Genomic DNA, 21,413 nt, shown 5'->3' on the forward strand with positions numbered 1-21,413 from the left:
AAACGTGTTCCTTTTGACCCGTTAAAACCAGGAAAGAATCTGTAATTTTAGATTTTAGCGTTGGTTATTCAAAAATAGCAGATTTACAAGCTCACAAGCTTGTATATCTGCTATTTTTGAAAAATCTTGAAAGTGAAACATTTTGAATAATTTTAAATGTTTTAACACAAATCTTCTGGGTGTCCCTCCCTGGAACAAAACCTTTTCAAAAAGGGGTCCACAGCCAAATATATTTATCCATTTGGGGGTCCTTGTCATGAACAAGTTTGAGAACTACTGATTTAGAGGGCATTTGTAATATCGGCCTTGGGTCCTAATAGGTTAAGGAAATGCAATAAAATAAAGAACCAATGTGTAGTTATGTAGTTATTATTTTGACACAAGCTCTTGTTAACACATCGGGTGCCAGAGGTATTAAAATATTATACGTTCAGTGCCTGCATTTCTTCCATCAACTTGCGTTGATACGTTTCGTGCTGTAGAAGCCCCGACGCGGAAGTGCATGTAAACAAGCGTGCGTGCGAAACGGCGGAGGGTCCCGACTAACGCCTGGAACAATAATATTTCTGACACGATCCTCCATTGCAGAGTGATCGCCGATCGAAAACGGCTCGCTTCCGACACTTTAAAAAGAAATGGAGATACAGTATTAAGCTTTTAGTCAAGGAGTTAACATTGGAGAGGCCAACCGGAAGCATTTTTGACATGGATCCATATCCGGCCTCTCCTTCTCAGAGACTCCTTGGATGATCCCAATAAAAATAAAATTGGGTCAAAAACGGTCCGGACCGTTTTCGGCACTCCTCGTTTGGATTATGAAAAACGGTCCGGACCGTTTTTGGCAGTCAATGTGTTAATACTTTTCATTGGTTCAATATTCATAAAACTCACAGACACACTGAACTACTTTCACTTTTACTTTCAATGTTTTTGAAAGGTCACAATGCATAAAAATAAAAACAATCATTGTAAAAATCTCCTTCAAGGTCCCTGATTCTCTCTGTCTTAACCTAAAAAAGGTGGGGGGGGAGGAATGGTGGGCGCCGCGGTGTGGCAGGTGCTTTCACACACCGGATGGTTACCCGCTGCCTCCACTGTTCTTTTTCATTTACCCCCCAAATCATTCCACGGGCCGCTAGTTTGACACCACTGATCTAAGAAACAAAAAGCATTTCTAATGATAATGTGTCCTTGAATTATACCTTCTCAACAGGGTTCTGGTGTACGTGTCCTGAAATAATTTGTTTGTTTCAATCGTTTATTTTTTCAGACTTCGACCACCACGGTGCTCATGGTGGTCACTGACGTGAATGATAATGACCCCACGTTTGACCCCGCGCGACCCACCAATCTGACCGTTGTAGAGGAGGAGGCAGGTGTGTTCGTGGGTCGAGTCACGGTGAGTAACACTTGTCACTTAACTAAATAGTTTTCATTCAAACAGGTTTTTCAGGCAATATTGTAACGGCACTACTTTCTTCTTGTGAAGTCGTATTGAACGCGACCGATTAACAATATTTCCGTTACCACGAGTGTCCAGTTCAAATCATGAGGCAGCAATTCCGGTGCAGTTGGTTTACATGGTTTACTTTTAATCTTAAATCTTAAAATTCAACTTGTTTTCTTTTGAAATGTATTGTTTCTTCACATTTACAATGTGCTAATACATAAATTAGCTAAACTACATTGGGGCAGATTTGTCCCAAGCAGCAGCAGCAGCCATCCCTGTTGACTGGCCCTGGTTCAGCTCTGCCGGGCAGCAAGACTTTTCTAATTACTGTCGTAGATTAATTGCGGTTGCTGTTTGACAGTGGATTAATCACAGAAGGATTCAGGCAGACATCCTGTGTGTGCATGCATATATGTGCCAGCTCAACGGGAGATGCATGGAACATTCTTTTCTTCTTACTGCCTTTTTGTAAGCTCAACAGAGGTAGACGTTTGCCTTTTGTTAAGTTCTCTTTAGAATTATTGTTGCCTAAATGAAAAAGCATAATACAACATGTGTTAACATCCATAGTGGGACTGGTATAACTATTCAGGCCAGGAGTCCCAAACCCAGCCTGGCCACTTTGCCAGCTGCCACAGATGGAGCATTCAGGCTGTGTGTCCACCAAAGCGTTTTCCCCCTGCTGAAAACACAAGGCGCTGTCCTAGAAACTCTTCCGAACAGCCAGAGTAGAACATATACAAACTCTGGGTGCCCACATCAAAAAGGCAGACGTTAATGTGCAGTGCAGAATAAACACTCAGCTGCCTCGTCATGCAACTGGCGTTTCCAGTACAGCGTAAATGCACAGCGTTCCAATTGAACACTATTCAAAACTTAAACTGCACTCAGGAATGAAACACCTGGGTGGACACGGCCCCTTTAGAGGGCACTTTATTTGTAAAGAGCTTTTAGAAACAGGGTTACCAAGTCAATGTATACCAGGAAATAAATGTGGCTAGAAGAGGCAATAAAAACAATGTAAAAGTGTTAATATAAAAGTAGATTCTCAGAAGTGATGTAAAAGACGACACTGACTTTTGCTAGATCCTCAGGCAGGGCATTCCAGAGCCTGAGTGCCCGGGCTGCAAAGGCCATATTGCCCAACAATGGGCCTAGGGTCTTACGGCCGATCTACACCAGAGAATTTTCGCACACACGCACATACACGCACACACGCACTTTTAGATCCAGTCATATTTTAAAGCCTGCGTATGCGGGACTCGCATATCCGCGCGCCTGGTGTAGCCGGTATAATTGATATCAATTGGATCTAAACAAACGCGCTGTACGCGCCACGCATGCACTCGCTTTTAAAAGTCTGGTGTAGATGCAGCGTTAAGGGCTGCTCTCACGCTCATACGGGACCAGCATATCTACAATGTCTGTCTGCAGGGCAGTGAAATCTTTAAATAAATTCACCGGCAACCGCAGTGAAGAGAAGTTAACCACTAAATACGTTGGGAGTAAAACAATATCATTTTCATGACAGTTGAAGACCTCCAAACGATGCAGATTACATTCAGTGCCGGCTGCAGACAGTAATAAGCAGGGGGGCATTAATTATTCTAGGGGGGGCACCTGCCTGTCCCTCACGCACGCGCGCGCAGCGCGCGTGCGTGAGGGACCCGTGCGCGCCGGCGCGAAGCGCCGGCGCGAGATTTTTTCCGGTTATTGGATGGATATTTTACTTTTTTGGGGTGTTTTGTAACTCTATTTCGGTTAATTCGGTTCATTTACCTTGCCCCTATATGCACCAACAACAAATACAATTACAGCATTAGGCCTATAATGTCTTTAATGTAATGTCGGCATTGCATCTCCACAGGCACAGACTCCACAGCGGGAGAAAAAAAAGGCAGGCTATACTGCGCTGCGCTGCGCTGCGCTGCTTGAAAACAATTTAAAAAATAAAAACATCTGGCCAATCTGAACTGGGGGGGCACAAAGTCTAATCTGGGGGGGCATTGCCCCCCAATGCCCCCCCATAGGGCCGACACTGATTACATTCATATGCTCTTTGTACTGTATGTATATCCTCCCCCTTTTCTGATCCATGCTCTGAATTTCTCAATCATGCACCCTTTCGGGCTTAACAGTCAACAGCAGCACACATAATAAGACATACAGTAAACAGTGTCTTTTTTTTCCTCTCTTCCATTCATGCAATCTTTCATCTTTGATCCCCCTCCTTTTAATTTTGTTCTTAAAGTTCCCCTCCAGTCAAAACATCTTGGAGACATGGTGACTGACTATTCAGTGTATGTTCAAACCTTAAAACCAGAGCAGCCGTTCACATCACATTTACATTCTTCCACTGGATGTGGGAGCTTCTCTGCACTTCCTCAAAAATCTGCGCCGGCTGTATGATGTCACCAATCCCACAAACACATCTTTCTTGGTCCAACGTGCCACTTTGCTTTGAGCAGTATAGTGGTGGTGGGCGAGACGCAACGAGGTCATTAGCATATTATTTGAATATTCATAGATCCAGAATGTCTAAATCTGTGGTTCTCAAAGTGGAGTCTTTTAAAAGTGAACCAATGTAGACCAACAGCACTGGAATTGCTGCCTGGTGATGCTTCTTCTCGACCACTTTTTCCTAGGTTTCTCTCAACGTTTTACTTTTCCCTGTTAAAAGTTTTTCCTTCTTTTCTCTGAAAAACGATTTATTTGCCATGCCATGCTCCCTAGACTCGAGGGAGCATGTGGATGTGCACAGCAGTGTTGGTAATGCATCCTCTGGGCAAGGGCATAGATAGAGGATGAACCCTACTTGGTGACCTAATGGCCTGTCCTCTAGCGCTACCCGTGGGCCAAATGTTTCCACTTTGAAGGCACTTCTTATTTTCTTTTTTACCTTTTGTATTTTGTTCTTTCTTCCGCTCGGAAGGCAAGGCTCTAAGGATTGCACTGTTACTCAAAGTTCAACCTACTTTGCTCTGCTTGGTTGTCGGAGCAGCACAACCTCTTGAGACCTTTTAGGTTTTATTTGTGTTTTATTTCTTATTTTTTTCAGAAATATATAGCTAGCATCTCCAAGCTGGATCCCAGTGAATTTTAATGCCGTTGCTTTACTCCAGCCTATCCTTGATGTAACGTCAGAAAGTCCTATACTTTTCAACACTACATGGATGCTTATGGCCAGGTAATAAGTTCAGACGTGCGCTCTGTTAGAAACTGAAGTCCAAACCGTAAAGTTGATTTTAGCAAAATGGGTGATTTATTCTCCGTCACTTTCAGCATACAAAACATAAATAAAACGTAAACTTAAATGCAAGGGAATACAGCCAAACAGTCCTCCCAACACAGTTCTCTGGAGCACAGTCTAAAACTGTGTGCCTCTGCCACAAGCAACACCTGCGCTTGATTACTGAACCTGTTAAATACCTAGGCAACCCTTGGCCTTGGCCTTGACCGCGCCCCGCAGACGCAGTGACGTCATCAAGAATGAGAAACAACAGAGTCGTACATATATGGCTCTAACACACCAGCCCCTAATTGCTACTGGTGGAAAAAAACAGAGCAATTAAAACAAAATTCACAAAGAGCCATAGAAACCAAAATACAGGTTATAAACTCAGGCAATATTCAATTGCAAATCCAAAAACTCAAAATTGGGTTTAAATCTGTACCAGATTTTAGTTTGGGCACTTTTCTCAATCCACTTTTATTATTTGCTCTCCCTTCAGTCTTCTGTTTGTTAGATTTGACATCCTTTAAGTCTCCATTTTTCCCTTAAGGAGGATGAAGTCAGAGACCTGTTTTAGCTCCTCATGTGTCTTCTGCTTTGAGCCTTTTCTTTCTTGAGCTCTGCCATCGTCCTTTCTTTCTCCTACTTTGGGTTCTTGCTGCTGCCTTCTTGGCGGCGGGCTTCTTGGCCTTCTTTGGCTTTTTAGCCATGGCAGGTCTTTTGTGCTCTTCTGCGTTGAGTGGCTCTTGCACCACCCTGTTCAGCTCGGGACTCTTCCCAATAGCCGATTCTTCCTTCTGGCCCTTTTTCCCAGAGGAAGAGAGCACTTCACAAGTTGGCGGGTCAACTTGATCTTTGACCTCCCTGACAGCTGCTGCCCTTCGTCTCTTCTTCTTAGTGATAGTTGAGTCTGCTGATGGTTCATTGAACTGGCTACTGACTGTGCAGTTAACAGTAACCGTGGGGCAACCACTCCCACTATGCAGGTCCTTACCCTGTAAAGGACCATTGATTATCCACCCCAGTAGGGTTCTGACAGCATAGGGTCCCTCCCCATGGCTGTTAACCACCTCCCTCGGTTCCATTAACTTGGAGGTATTGGTACCGATTAGCAGGTCCACATTAGCTGATATTCGAGGGATCTGGATACCTTGGAGATAAGGCCACTTATCCAGCTCCTCTTCACTGATCAGGTTGTCAGTAGACACAGGCATTTCCTTTTGGGTGAATACGACAGGAAGTTCGAAGAAAAGCCTACCAGTAAATGCAGATACTTGCAGGCCATTCACCATGTAGCTAGGTACCGTCTTACTATGACCCACAGTGCGCAAATTGATTTTTGTTCTTTGGCCTTCCATGTTCAATTTGTTTGCCAGCTGTTCCGAACAGAAAGTACCTGTGCTTCCTGGATCCAGAAAAGCATATGTCTTGACAATTTTGCTGCCCTTTGAGCACTTCACTTGTACAGGCAGGATGGGAAGTATGCCGTGGTTGCCAGCCCCTGTATGGCCACAAGTGGATGTTGTAATGCAACAATCTGATATTATTGTTGTCACTTCGGTATCTTCCAGGCTGCTCTCCACCTCCTTCCTCTCCATATGTAGCACGCTGGGGTGTGTTTTGTTGCAGTGCGAGCAAGTAATGCGCCTGTCGCAATACCTGCTCATGTGCCCTGTGCACAGGCAACCGAAACACAGGCCCTTCTCCCTTAAAAAGTCCACCTTCTCTTGGTGGGCCTTCGTGGCCAGTTCTGGGCATTGGTCCAATACGTGCGCACGTGTGCAATACAGACAGGTGCTATGCAACTTACTCTGGTGTGGCTCTGTTTTAGATTCATCATTAACTGCCACATGAGTTGCAAAACTGTTTTTGTACAGTGACTTTATTTGAGGTTGAGTTTTTGGTTTAATTTCTCCTTTAACCAGAGGAGTGTCTTGGATGTCACCAAAGACAGGATCGGAAGTGATTTTGACCTGTAGTTCAATAAACTTCACAATGTCTGTGAAGCGAGCTCTTCTCTTTTGCTTGTCAACGATGTCACATGCTTTACCTCTCCACTGTTCCCTGAGCTTGTACGGGAGTTTCTGTATGAGAGCTTTCATGTTAGTCGGCATGTTTAGCTCCTCCAAATACTGCAGTTCCTCCATAGCATTCGAACATTGCCGCAAGTACAGTGCGTACGCTTGGAGACCTTTGGCATCTTCTGTCTTGACATTTGGCCAAGCCATGATTTTGTCCATGTAAGCTGCCGTTACTCTTAATGGATTCCCAAAATGCTCCTCGAGTAAGTCTTTGGCCAGAACATAACCTCTCGCCGGGGGCATATGAAGGCAACTGCGTACCAGCTCTCTTGGCTGTCCCTTAGTAAACTGCTCAAGATAATACAAACAGTCGCCCCGGTCATTGGTTTTAGCCTCCACACAATGTTCAAAAGCCTTTATGAATATTCGAAATTGCAAAGGATCACCATCAAAATCTGGAATTTGTCTTTGAGGTAGGGACTGAGAGGCTTGTGTTTGCACAAGCAGTGCCATCATTTCATTTTGCCTTTGAAATATATTGTAGAGATCTCCTTGAGAAGATGATAGAGCTGTATGGGGTAATTTTTGCCTTGTTAGCCTTTCCACAGGCTTCCAAGTTGATGTGTGAAATGGTGGTCTATTTTGTTGATTCTTACGAGCTGCATCCTTGGCTTTGTGATGCTCAGATGTGACATATTTTGGCGGTGGCTGAACCTGTTGTGAGGATTGCTGTTTACCGAAAGTAGGCACGCTTTTAGGTTTAGCACCTTTCCTGAAATAGGACTCCATACCATCCGATTTCCTGCCAGTAACACTGGCCTCCTGGAAGACTGATATTTTGGCATCAGAGGCTGCTATTTGAGCGTTCAGCTCCAGCTCCTCCTTTCTCCTCCTCAGAGCTTCAGCCTGTTCCTCCACCACATGCACCTCCTTTAGTGCAGCAGCACGAGCCACGAGTGCGGCCTTTTCCGCCTCTGCTTTTATGCGTGCAGATGAGGTGGATGACTTTTTACTTGAAGCGGTGGATTTATGGTGTTTTGAATGAGCTTTGGATGCAACAACGGAAGGAACATTTGAAATGCTGTCATGGGGCTCAATAATAACTTCATCAATATTTTCACCGTTGCCGGCGGCAACAAAACCATCATTGTCAACCTCATCATCAAAATCACCATCATCATCATCAAAATCACCATCATCATCACCACCAGGGGAACCTTGTACCTTGCATGTAAACCTGCCTTCATTCACAGCCTCGATGAACCCATCAAAATTCAACATTTTTGCATCATACCATGTTTGGTGCTTCTTTGCTTCAGCCTCAGGCAGCAAACCCATTAAAGTACCTTGAACCTTTTTGGCTTCACCATATAACCCCATAAATGATGTGCGAAATATATAATTTGCCTCATTTGCATTTTGCTCCTTAAACAAGGCAATGATGTCTTCCTTAATTTTCAAAAGTTTATTCAGTTTAGCCTTTCGCTCCTTCTCCAAACCATCAATTTTCTCCAACCATGCTTTGGGTGTAATTTTTACCATGCGTTTCCCCAAAGCCCCATCACCACCAACCTCAAGTTCCACCTCTTCATCAGCGCAAACTTGCGCCTCCCCTTTCTCCATAATAAATAAATAAAGTCAATGTTCCGTGCTCCTCCCGCAATACACAGTCTTGTCCAAACAATACGCCTTAACGCGCAATGTCTTTTTTAAGGCGCTTGTTACCAATGCATTGGGTTTGTTTATGTTAGTGTGCACACATTTTTACAATGGCCATTGTTTTATCGGCGCTGCGCCGCTAATCGTACCTGACCAACACACTGACGTCCGTCAGTGTACGAGATTGTGGTGTTGTAGGTCGGAGATGGTGCGCACCCAACGTGCGGTCCGGTCCAGTCGCGCTCTCCGCTGGGCTGGCTGCTGCTGGCGTGCGGTGTCGTCTGTCAGATGTCCCCCGTTCGCTCCTGTAGCTCCGGGTGGCGATCGCTCACAGAACCGCACCTCGCAGCTGACCGCCCGCTGGTGGCCCGCTGATCGTCCGCTGTGGGTCCCCGTCTCCGCCGTGGTGGCTCCGTCGCCTCCGTCCACACAAACACACACGGCCTGTCCGTGCGCGTTCCAAACGAGCCTCGCTGATGTGATTTGCTCCCAATAAACAAATCACCCTGAACTGAGGTAGTTTTAGACCTAAATGTAACGTCAGAAAGTCCTATACTTTTCAACACTACATGGATGCTTATGGCCAGGTAATAAGTTCAGACGTGCGCTCTGTTAGAAACTGAAGTCCAAACCGTAAAGTTGATTTTAGCAAAATGGGTGATTTATTCTCCGTCACTTTCAGCATACAAAACATAAATAAAACGTAAACTTAAATGCAAGGGAATACAGCCAAACAGTCCTCCCAACACAGTTCTCTGGAGCACAGTCTAAAACTGTGTGCCTCTGCCACAAGCAACACCTGCGCTTGATTACTGAACCTGTTAAATACCTAGGCAACCCTTGGCCTTGGCCTTGACCGCGCCCCGCAGACGCAGTGACGTCATCAAGAATGAGAAACAACAGAGTCGTACATATATGGCTCTAACACTTGAAATGCTTCTTATACGCAACATCTACATGTATATTACGGAATGTGTCTTGTTAATTACCCACTGGAAAAATAATCAATGCAATCCATGCCATTGTTAATGGGACATTTTTTTTCCCTGGATGGAGTGAAAAGTAGAAAAGTGGAAATTCTCACTTTTGCGCTTGGATGCCCTTCAGCTGTGTCTGGGAAACTATTGACGTTTTTTGGTTTGTTTATGTTCCTTGAGAAATCCATTCTGGGAATGAAAATTTACATTCAATTGAGAGTTCTTTGAAAAGTAGAGCAGTTTGGTGGCCCTATATTGTCCTAAATTCTTACTTTTCTTGAGTGATATGTAGTCTGCTGTCAGTAGATATATTTACAACTACAGCCTGGGCATTACATTTCACAAAATACCAATACAAAATAGACATTTTGCAGACATTTTCCTTCACTGAGCCACTTAAATATTTTTGTTTTGTTTTCCCCAAATAAGAATAGCATGTTAAAGTTGTGTAAAACTAATTTAATCAGAATTTGAATTTGAATCTCTTTCTCTCTCATTTGACGGCTGTAGATAGTATAATTATGTGTTTACAAAACTAAAATAAAAAACCCTCAAAAGATTCATGTATTGTTTACATGACTATGCCTCTCCATTTAGTGTAAATTGATTTCAATCCGGTGTTGTTGCCACTGTAAGATCAGAACTTTAAACTTAATTTGTGAAGCATGTTTAAAACAGCCGTGGTTGTACTAAAGTGCTGTGCATTCGAAGCAGCAGAAAAGAGGCAAACAAAGCACAAAGGAAAGCATTTACAGAAACATTTACAGGCATTTTGGCAAAAAGAAAAAACAAGTTACAGCAACGGCCAGGGTCAACTAGGAGGATTTAAAAACATCTACAGCACTGACAGGGCAAATCTAATATGGAGGGATAGGCTAGTCTAGAGCCTGGGGCCAGCCACGTCAAAGGCTCGAACCAATCACCCCTGCTTTATTTTTCGCCTACATATCGGGAACGAGCAGCGGTTAGCTGCTCAGCCGACCTCGGAGATGGAGTTGGAGTGTGGGGATGTACGAGGTCGGCAAGATAGGTTGGAGCCAGCCCACGGAGAGCTTTAAAAACAAATAACACAAGTTTAAAAAATCAATTCTAAAACAAAACGGGGAGCCAATGGAGCAAGGCCAGGATGTGGTCCTGTACCTTTTGGTCACTGGTGAGGAGACGTGCAACTGCATTCTAAACCAGCTGCAGGCGGTTTAGTGATGCCTGGTCTAAACCGGCATATGGAGAATCACTGCAATCTGTCCTTAAGATGAAAATAAAAGCATGAATTAGGTATAAAATAGGGCTTAATTCTATTGTATTCTTGGTCTATTCAAAAATAGCAAATGTACAAGCTACTGATAATGAGTTATTTTACACTGCACTGAATGAACCTGCAGGCTGGAATCCACAGACACAGTCAAATCCTGAGTATCAATTTATCTCTAAAGTGTAAAAGAAAAAGGGTAATTTCTTTCGCATTTGGAGTCAAATTCACACTCCGGATTGTACTGTGTACCAATAAGCGGCAGGCAGACAGATGCTGCATGCCACTGAAGATGACTGCATAGTCAATGCAAACACATAACGCCATTAAGTAGCTTAATACTAACCCCTGAGGCATTGTGGATTATCACTATGGCCTTGAATGGAAGCGTACCCCACCTGTTCTCATTTTATATGCACACAAACACACTGGAGCGTTTTACCAGGCTGTCACACTCAACAGCATGACTGCATGCATTGGTATTCATCGCTGTCGTCGGGCAGAAAACCTTGTATATCCATATTTATGTTCCTATGCTCTTTCTTTTGAGGGGGGGGGGGGGGGGGTTAAAAGTGGCCCAACCCATTTAGACATGAGGCCAATTCTAAAAACTCCTTCTACATCCTGACTTGAGTTTTCTGAAAAACTTCAAATATTTATTCAAAAATTTAAAAAAATATATGTTGCTGTATTTGGGTTCCCAAGTTGAAAGGTATAGTTACGTAATGGGTCTCCAGGTCTAAATGGAGGACTAGTTCACCCCCCAAAAAATACTTAATACACAAATAAGTGTTTAAAGCGTTCCTCATTTACCTTGGGACCCCCTGGAACCACTTAATGGACCCCTGGGGGTCCCTGGGCCCCACTTTGAGAACCGGTGCACTGTAGTATACAGTATGATAATGGTATGCAAGGATGCAATTCCATCGACTCATAGTTTAATCGAATAACTGAAAAGCAATTTCTTATATATATTTTGTATTTCTTACTGTGTATATCAACGCATCAACATGAATGAATTCTAATATATATCCATAATATTATGTATTATACTTTGTTGTCAATGGTGGTGTGCTAAAATTGCAAAAATAACCGATATAGCCTACAGGACAAATGTTGCAGTATCGCGTATTGTACGTTTTTAGATCTGCTATTTTTATCATGCATTGATCCTTATCAAGACATAATGGTGCTATTGATTAGAAGTCAGATCTCCCAGCCCTACATGATGCTACATTGTTCCATGCAGCAGTAATGTGTCAATAACTACTAGAGGACACATGGATTAGCATTCATGTCAACTGCACCATAAGAGCAGCATGCAGTTATGTCAGCTAATCAGAGAGGCTGCTGAGCACAGTCCGAGATGTTAACAAAGTTGATATAAGGCAAGGCAATACAATGCATGTCAGACAACTCGGACTGCCTCTTCCATGGGCAGAGAGGGAGAGAGCATAAGATTGCACTGTGTGGGCATATGGCTCTTAAAGGCCTTCATATCATAGACTAATAGAAAACAAATCTCAAAGAATGATACTTTGATATGTTTTTCTTTGTTTTTTTGATGGGCCCTAGTATTATTTTTTTTAAGATAAAAACATATATATATATATATATATATATATATATATATATATATATATATATATATATATATATATATATATATTCAATACCGTGAAATACTGTATACCGCACTATTTAGTTTCATACCGTACTGTAAAACTTCATACCTTTACATGCCTATTATGTATAGCCAACAATCAGACAAATCGGTTGGACATATTTCATTTTGATTTGGTGTCATAATTAAAGTTAATGTTGATTTGGCACACTGACTATCAAGAAAATGAAAACATGACACTTCATCTCAAAAAGGTTACCGACCCCTCTTCTATGCAAACCATAACCCATTAAGACGTGAGGCCGGATCTACAAATGCCTTCTAAATCAGTAGTTCCCACACTTTCAAGATTAAAAAAAAAATAGCAGATGTAAGCATGTACTGTATCCAACGCAAAAATCTAAAATTACACTGATTCTCTCCCGGTTTTAGTGGGTCATGGCAGGAAGACATTAAAACTGTATACCTTGAGCATCTGTTTACTTATCGCGAGTCATATCATCGTCACCATATTCAACGATGTTATCGCATATCGCATGTGTACCTAATATCATGCAGCCCTAGTCTGGAGGGAACAGTTATGTTCCACTTCACTTGACTTTGTCAGGCTAAATTGCGGTACTCTTGCAATAGTGTGACATAATGTGAGGTAGCACTGTGTTATTATTTTGCAGACTCATTAACTAACCATAGTGACAGCATAATTATTGTGTCACATTTGATCACGGCTAAGTTACTCTATAATAATTCATTCCAATCTTTGATTACAATACATTAAAGCTGTAATTGCAAATGACTAGTCGGCCCACTGCATAAGAAGCATTGGAAATAGCATGGTACATTTCCGTGTGCTTATTTATACTTGAATGTGCGTCAGTGTCGTCAGTGCCGATCTACAAGCTCACAGCGAGTCGCGGCGTGTATTTCGTTGCTGTCGGGCAGAAACCTCTTCTCTCCATATTTTAGCTTTTGGTGTTTTTTCGTAAATTAATGGCAGTATATGATCATACTAGACTGTCACACGAAAGTATCTAAAATGTTGGCAATTTTGTTATTTGAAACGTGAAAAGTAACAGTTTTGGACATAATGAAGTCTTCACCCCACAATTTACCCGAACAGATTCAAGAGGGTTTAATGTCATTCACTCATACAGTTACAGTATACAAGCAGCGACATGTTGGTGTGGTTTGTTACGAGAATGATCAATTTCTAATCAATGGAGCAATTATTTTTTTATTTCTTGTCCACCTTTGGAGTTACATCATGGCAAAGTGGTCTTGCTCTTTAATTTCTGTTCACATTGAATATCTGATTATTAAAACTTCAGCATAACTTGAGTTTCAGCCTGTTTTGATGCAAGAGGGTTGAATTAACTTTTAATTTATCTGAAAGGAGGAATGAAAGTGCTGTTTTCACGAGTCCAGGAAAGAAACTGCCTCCAACCAAGCTTGCGGCACAAAGCACAGAACTGTGTGTCCTCAGTGGAATGCAGACATATTCAGAATCATTAATTGATTCATTGGCTTTGAAATAATTGGATTGCAGCTCCAAAACATATTGCACATGTGTGTGTGCAATGAATCATGGAATGTCTTGCTTTCCTTCCAATGTCCATCGTAGTTGGTCAGCATTGGTGAAAGAAGTACTCAGAATTTAGTTTTTACTTAAGAAACATTTGCTATGTATTAGTAAAAGTACAAAAGGATATACTTAAAGTACCAAAAGTGAAAGTACCCCCAGTTCCATTACTCACAAGACATTGCCGTGCGATGCGTTGTTACTAATTATTTTCCATTGCTAATTCATTCTTTCAAATGTTTTACAGTGCAGGCAGTGTGCAGGCTACTTTCGGTCTGGAATATAAGCGAGCAGCTGCTTGAAATAACCGAAAACATTAATCTGGACAAAGTTAAACGCACTGATGAATTTGCTAGAGGAAATGTAGAAAACATTAATTTGCTGGCTTGGTTCATTTTGGCTTCATGGAATATCTAGTTCCAGACCAGTGGTTCTCAAACTATTTGGCCACGGACCCCCATCTCAAAATATTTTGTTCCAGAGACCCCCAGAAGCAAAGGTTTGAGTTACAAATGTTCGCTTTAAATATATATTCAAAGATTTGCACAAATTTTCAAGATTTTTCAAAAATAGCAGATCGACAAGACCTGCCGTTTTTGAATAGCCAAAGTATACAATATGGTTAAAGTGGTTAAAATGATTGTGAAGCTATATTAACTAATTTTGCTGGGGACCCCCTGGTGTCCCCCCAAGAACCCCTGGGGGTCCCCAGACCCCACTTTGAGAACCAACGGGCTAGACTGTGGCAGTTTGATATATAGCCTATAATCAATATGCCACATTTCAGCTACTATATTGCACATTTTTACTGTAATGCTGCTATACTTATATTTACAATTCGATCACGGATAGGGTTGAATTATGATTTCCTGATGTAGGATAGGCAAGCTCTGCCTCCGGCCTTGGCGTTTGCTTTTCACCCCTTTTTTTCCCCCAATCTGGTCGTTTAGTCGTTTGTGATTACCAATAGATAGAAACTTAAAGTATACTTCGTTAGTTACATTGATCCAAGCCGGAACACAAGCGATCAATTAAAACAGACATGCTCTGAAAATGCATGTGGCCGAACGGCTGCCGTGTTAAGATGGGTGGGCCGCGAACACTTTCAAGATTTTCATGAGGGCCTTGCCGGGAACCGCTTTTAAAAAAACATTAAGGCTAAAGGGATAACACAAAAAAGTCCTGGGGACTTGTTTCCATTGTAGTCCTGCATGTGTATTCAATTCGTCACCATATCATAAGAAATGTACACAATAATACTATGCCATCAACAAGTACAAACCACAATGTACAAAGGAGAAAAGGAAAAACAGCTGCAGTGAATGACACCTTCTATCGATGGGAATTTACATTTACCTCCCCTCGTGGTCTCCTGATAGATGTTTTTTTCAGGCCAGTTTTGAAAGAAACCAGTACACATATACACACATCCGCTGCATTAGAATGTTGCAGAGAAAGATTGCAGGGTTCTGAATTACCCCTTATACAGTGGTGGTAAAAGTATTCACATGTTTTACTTAAGTAATAGTATCAATCCTGCAATGTAGAAATACTCTGTTACAAGTAAAAGTCCAAAAGTATTGGCATCAAAATGTACTCATTGTGCAGAATGTCCCATTTCACAAGTTCAAAATGTATAAAACATCTTTTGAAAATAGCTGATCTACAAGCTCACAATGCGTCGCATTGTGAGCTTATAGATCTGCCATTTTCAAATGGCCGAAATATATATAGGGCTGAAGTGGTTTGTGTGTTTTGTAATAATAATCAAAATCTACAAAGTAACTAGTAACTAAAGTTTTCATATCATTATAGAGGAGTAACATTATAATATTTTCCTCTGAGATGTAGTGGAGTAGAAGTAAAAGTACAGAAAATTGGAAACACTCCAGTAAAAAAAATACCTAAACATTTTACTTAAGTACAGTACTTGAGTAAATGTACTTTACACACCACTGCCCTTATTTCAGAAAGCAAAGAGCTGTGAGGGACGTTTCTGTGCGTGTGTGGTCTCCCACAGCTAGGATGTTATTGTTTGCGCATATTGACATGTTGCTTTTTCATGTGTTTCTCAGAAGACTTTCATCTTCAGGTCGATCTTGTCTCTAAATATTGGTCATGCTGTGTGTGATATTCAAACAGGGAGCGGCTCACAGCAGTCATGTACAGTTTATTCTCTTATTATTCTCGTTCTGCCTCTGCCCCTCGTTGCACTACGTTTCCTTTTTCATCGTTTGTCAGGTGGAAACCTTGCATGTCCAAAACCGTTAATGTTTCGGAAATGGGAAAAAAAAAAACCCTTGTTCCAATGGATCCAATGTAGTTATTATTTAGTTAATACTTTTCATTGGTTCAATATTTATACAACGCACAGACACACTTAACCACTTTAACTTTCACTTAGAATATGTTTCAAAAGTAGCGAAAATAGGCGATTTACAAGCTCACAACATTGAAGCGGTGTGTGCATGCAAGCCAAAACTTCCTTTTTGGCAGGCAATTCAACAGAAGTCAAAAGCTTTATTAGAATGAGAACATTTTTGTGCCAGTCATTTGATGTCAATGATGTGACTCTCGTCTCTCGAGGCATGCCATCACGTCAGGTCCCGCTAGAATCGATAAGAGAATTGATAAGACAAAACCGTATTGATTTCCGATTCTCAATAACTTTGGAATCGATTCCGTCATAGAATCGATCCCCATCCCCAGTCCTACTCCACTAAACATGCTGAATTGCAGTCTCTCGCTCTCTCTCTCTCTCTCCCTCTCTCACACACGCACGCCCGCAAGTGTGCGCGCACACACACACACACACACACACACACACACACACACACACACACACACACACACCCCTGTCTTTTAATTACAACAAATCGCTTCGGAGTCTGTTGGTGTGAATACCGAAACACACACACACACACACACACACACACACACACACACACACAAAACCCACTGGCATACCAATGAGCTGTCATATCCACAAGGGATTAAGAATTTGTAAGGCGACAGTTATTCCCCCCACCCTGTAGAACATCACAGGATGTTGCTGTTTCCAGCTCTCTGATGTGTTTTTTATTTATTTTCTGGGTCCTCGTGAATGAAGAATAAAGTGCATTTCAGGACAGGATGTAGCGTTCGAGGATTTCACCCTTTGATGAAATGCAGAGTTTGCGCAAAAGAACGCACGCTTCTGGCCTTTTGAACTTAGCTAATGATTAGTCCCTGACAAAGACACTTAATTGCAACACGAAGAATAGAGGATGATATTTAAAATTGCGTGAGGGGGAAAGTCAGCTTAGTAATGTTCAGTCACGGCATGTGTAGCAGTGGGTTTGTCTGAATGCTGTCCGCCCCGGCCTGAACATGAAGCAGAACTGTAATGGATCACACCCAAAGGAACTAATAATCTTCTTAAAAAGACGTCACTGCTCGGTGCCAGTTTGTCCTCATACGGGAGAATTCAGGCTTTATTATGGCTCTTAACCTGAAACTGTCCAGAACCTTACTAAATAAAGTACATCAATCAATCACCTCCAAGTTCACAATGAGGTTGGAGGTCAAAAGGGGTGGAGCCTGCAGTCAGCAACACCAGCTAACTCCGGTGGAGTTAGCTGGCTTAGCAGAAAGTTTGAGGATCCAATGGAGTTAGCTGGTTTTGTCAAAAGCGCTTTTTAGTTGTTTAACTTTTTTATTACCAACACACAGACGTAAAGGGTGTTCAATGGCCCTGATTTATGGGAAAAAAATGCAAAAGCGTCAAAATGGAGTTAGCTGTTTTCTATTATGGCTCTTAACCTGAAACTGACCAGAACCTGTGAAGTTCTGGGATGTTTTTTGTTTTCTTTATGTTTCTATTATAACCAGAACCACCCCTCAAGCGTGAGGTACGTCATTTACGTAAAAAAAAAAGAAGTCATACAATAATAGTACAGTAATATCTCTTGTCCTATTCTTCAGTATAGTTCTTGTCCCATTTAGACCTGAGGATTTTCAAAACGCCTTCTAAATCCTAACCTACAGTACGGCTAAAACTTCTATGTTTCATTCTAAAAATGTTGCTAAACCCTGTTGCTATGCACAGGGCATTCCGCATTTTGGTGGCAGAGCAGTAGAATGAGAACTTTCCCATGTTTGTTCTAAATTAACATTCAAGTTTGTACCCCCCCCCGCCCCCCCCCCCCCCCCCTATTTCCCCAGGCCACGGATCCAGACCAGGGGTCTAACGGGGAGGTCCTCTACAGGATAGTGAGCCCCCCGGACCTGTTCACCATCAGCGAGAACGGCAGCATCTACACGCTGGTGCCGCTGGACCGGGAGCTGACGGGCCGATACGACCTGGTGGTGGAGGCCTCCGACGGGGCGGTGGACCCCCGACGCACCATGCTCACCCTCTACATCCAGGTCTAGAGCTATACAACTGCTGATTATGTTCTATTATGTTCTATTGATGCATTTTTAGGATTAACCCATCAAGACCTGAGGCCGGTTCTACAAATACCTTCTAAATCAATAGTTCTCAAACTTTCAAAATGTTTCAAAAATGTTTTTAAAAAAAGCAGTGTACAAGCTCACAGCGCGGCACGAAGTGACGCGCTGTGAGCTTGCATATCTGCTATTTTTTAATAGCCAACGCTAAAATCTAAAATGACACAGATGCTTTTCCGGGTTTTAATTATGAATTACCTTTTATTTTAAATAATATTCTTTATATATAAAAAAATAAGTATATACTCTAGCAACGAATCAATGAACCACTCGATCCCTATTTTATATTTTATATATCTATCCATTTCCAGGTGGCAGACATTGATGACAACAGCCCAGTCTTCTCCCAGGAAGAGTACGTGGTGAACGTGTCAGAGAACAGCCCCGTGGGCACCGTCATCCTGACGCTCAGCGTGAGTCTCGTCTGCCTCTCTCCTGTCTCTCCTCCTGTCATCCGATTTAATGTCGGCTATCCCGTGCGAAAAGATAACCCTGTTAAACCCTCCACATCTGTTTGTAAGATCGTTGTTAATCCAAGCGTCTATTCATCTGGTGGAGTGCACTGCTCCACCGTTACAGAGAGAAAAAACATCAAGCCTGTCATCGGAGTTACCGGTCTGTAACTCAGAGGATGTACAAATGGAACCAAATGGAACATTTTTGGTTCCATTTGTACACCCTTTTGAGTTGAATAAACACAGGGGTGTTTACAATGTAGATTGGGGTTCCGCTATTGTTTAGTTTAGCTCAGTGATTCTCAACCGTTTTAATTTCAAGGACCCCCAATTTGACACGAAAACATTTTCAGTGTTAATTTAACTCTGAGGGTGTACAAATGGAACCAAATGGACCCGTGCAGGGTCCATTTGGTTCCATTTGTACACTCTCAGAGTTGCAGTACACTACAGACCCATATGCGTCCATTTTAGACCTCCGGTGGTCCCCGGACCCCACCTTGAGGAATCCCTCTCTCTCTATTGTTCATGGGTGGGCAGCAAGGATGCGTTCAGCAGCTGCTGCATCAACGCAGTTTTACCACCCTTTAACTTCATTTGGCAGCAGTTTTAAAACGGCATATGCTCCCAGGCTGCAGCACTTAGCATTTCCACATGCAAGCACTAAAGAATCAAACATAAACTGCTCTCTCAAATCGTCGTAAAAGAGCGGAATGTTGGATTTTTGTTGCTGTCGGGCAGAATTAACCTCATATCTCCATATTTCAACAAGTATGTTTTTTTTTCTTCTTTATTCCTGTAAATTAATGGAGTACTTTGGCATAGACAGTGTCACACAAATGTAGCCGATCTACATGCTCACAACGTGTCGCGATGTGTCGCGCTGTGAGCTTGTCGATGTGTCAGTCAGTCTGTGCGTTTTAACAAATATTAAACCAATGAAAAGTATAAACAAGAGCTTACAACAAAAAAATAATTGGATCCATTGGTTCCACAGGTTTTTTTTTTTTTTTTTTTTTTTTCATTTCCTGAAAAGTTAGGATTTTAGTTTCCGCCCGGCAGCAGCAAAACATTTTGTTCGTTTGACAGGAGTCTCAACCACATTTTATACTTATTTTTTGGGTCTTATTTTTGGTGTCTACCCCCTCGACAATCACTAACGTAACGCTCCACGAACCAGGGAAAGTGTTGAAACTTGATTGAAACCGTCTCAGTGTCAGGCATTAGGCTCATGGGGGTTTAGTTTGGGGCGGATGTGGTGGTTACGGGTGGGTAGAAAGTTGGGGGGGGGGGGAGGGGTTGAGTTGTGTATGGCGTGTGCAGTGGTGGATGAAGTACTCAACCCCAGTGCCTGAGTAACACACACACTCACACACACACAGTTTGACCCTCCAAAGCGGATGTACTAAATGTACTTTTTAAATATATATCGTTTCTGTCGGGCAGAAACCTCCATACTTTTTGTGTTTTTTCATAAGTTAACGCCCTTCTTGATCATACTACAGCGTCACACGGAAGCATCGAAAGCAGCAGATCCACAATTCGTGCCGCGTTTCGAGCTTGCCGATCTGCTACGTTTGCTACTGTTGAATCCTGAAAAGCTTTTGGATATGTGTGGTTTTACCCCCGACGGAGACGGTATTATATCAGTGAATAATCAGATTCCCTGTGCATCCGCGCTCCTTTACCTGCAAGGGTTCTCACAATGAAAGCCGTTTTTTATCGCTTTGATCCAGAGGCCTTGAATTTATTCATTCTCATTATCTCCGTGCCTTTATATCGAGCTTTGCTGAATACCCCTCTGAGGTTCGGTGATAGTGAATGTATTGTCTGCATCCCCCCCCTCTGTGTGTATCTATCCGTATCGATTCAGAATGTACATCTACTGTTAGTATATACATGCATCAGCATATATGTATCAGACTGTCTCTAATGGCCGACCACTGTTATCTCGGATGACCTGCAGATGAGGCCAACATTTACTTGGAGGGCGGCCATTTTAATGCTTGGAGAGGCAACCAAACACCTTCCTTTGGGGATTATTTGATGACTAAATAAATTCACACCAGGGGGCATGGCCCAATGATAATACTTTGTCGCTGTCGGGTGGAAATCACAATATGTCCAAAGCTGTTACTTTTTCTAATTCAAAAACGGCAAAAGTAGCAGATCCACAAGCTCGAAACGTGTCGATGGTGGATCTGCTACTTTTGATGCTCTTGTGTGACGCTGTAGTATGATCAAGTAGGGCATTCATTTATGAAAAAAAAACACAAAAAGTTAAGATATGGATTCTGCCCGACATGCAGTAACATAAAAACGGTGCCATTCTCCTTCGCTCTGTCTCTTTGTGTCCGTTGTGTCATAGGTGCATGGAGTACCGTAGTCATGTTCAGTGCGTTGGTGTTAATGATACATGTTCTTTTACTGAAGGCCATGTCTCTCTCTGTGCGTATGTGTTCCCATGAGCGCGTCATATACTATAGGTGCACCTTTTGTTTGCTATTGTGAACAGAACACAACGTGTTCCAATGTATTGTCGTTGTAACGCTGAACCGAAAGCTGCCAAGGAGACCGGCCATTATACAGCTGCTAAGCATCGTGGTCTACGTAAAAAAAACACTTCATGCACCAATTCTATATCGACATCCTATATCGCTGTTGTCGGGCAGAAAC

The 21,413-nt window shown here is 42.4% G+C and overlaps 1 protein-coding gene across 1 annotated transcript in view; it reads left to right on the forward strand.

Moving 5' to 3' along the window:
* LOC311059381 (protocadherin-15-like) overlaps positions 1-21,413 on the forward strand; it is a gene marked incomplete at its 3' end in the record, with an annotated part of 341,810 nt that overhangs the window by 223,842 nt on the left and 96,555 nt on the right. The window contains exons 19-21 of the mRNA XM_084077261.1: positions 1,271-1,399; positions 17,995-18,198; positions 18,594-18,695. Coding sequence (XP_083933387.1) covers positions 1,271-1,399; positions 17,995-18,198; positions 18,594-18,695 — 435 coding nt within the window. The remainder of the gene's footprint in view (positions 1-1,270; positions 1,400-17,994; positions 18,199-18,593; positions 18,696-21,413) is intronic.

The sequence above is a fragment of the Gymnoscopelus microlampas genome, assembly GCF_963454915.1.
Source record: "Gymnoscopelus microlampas genome assembly, chromosome: 13".
Taxonomy (NCBI): domain Eukaryota; kingdom Metazoa; phylum Chordata; class Actinopteri; order Myctophiformes; family Myctophidae; genus Gymnoscopelus; species Gymnoscopelus microlampas.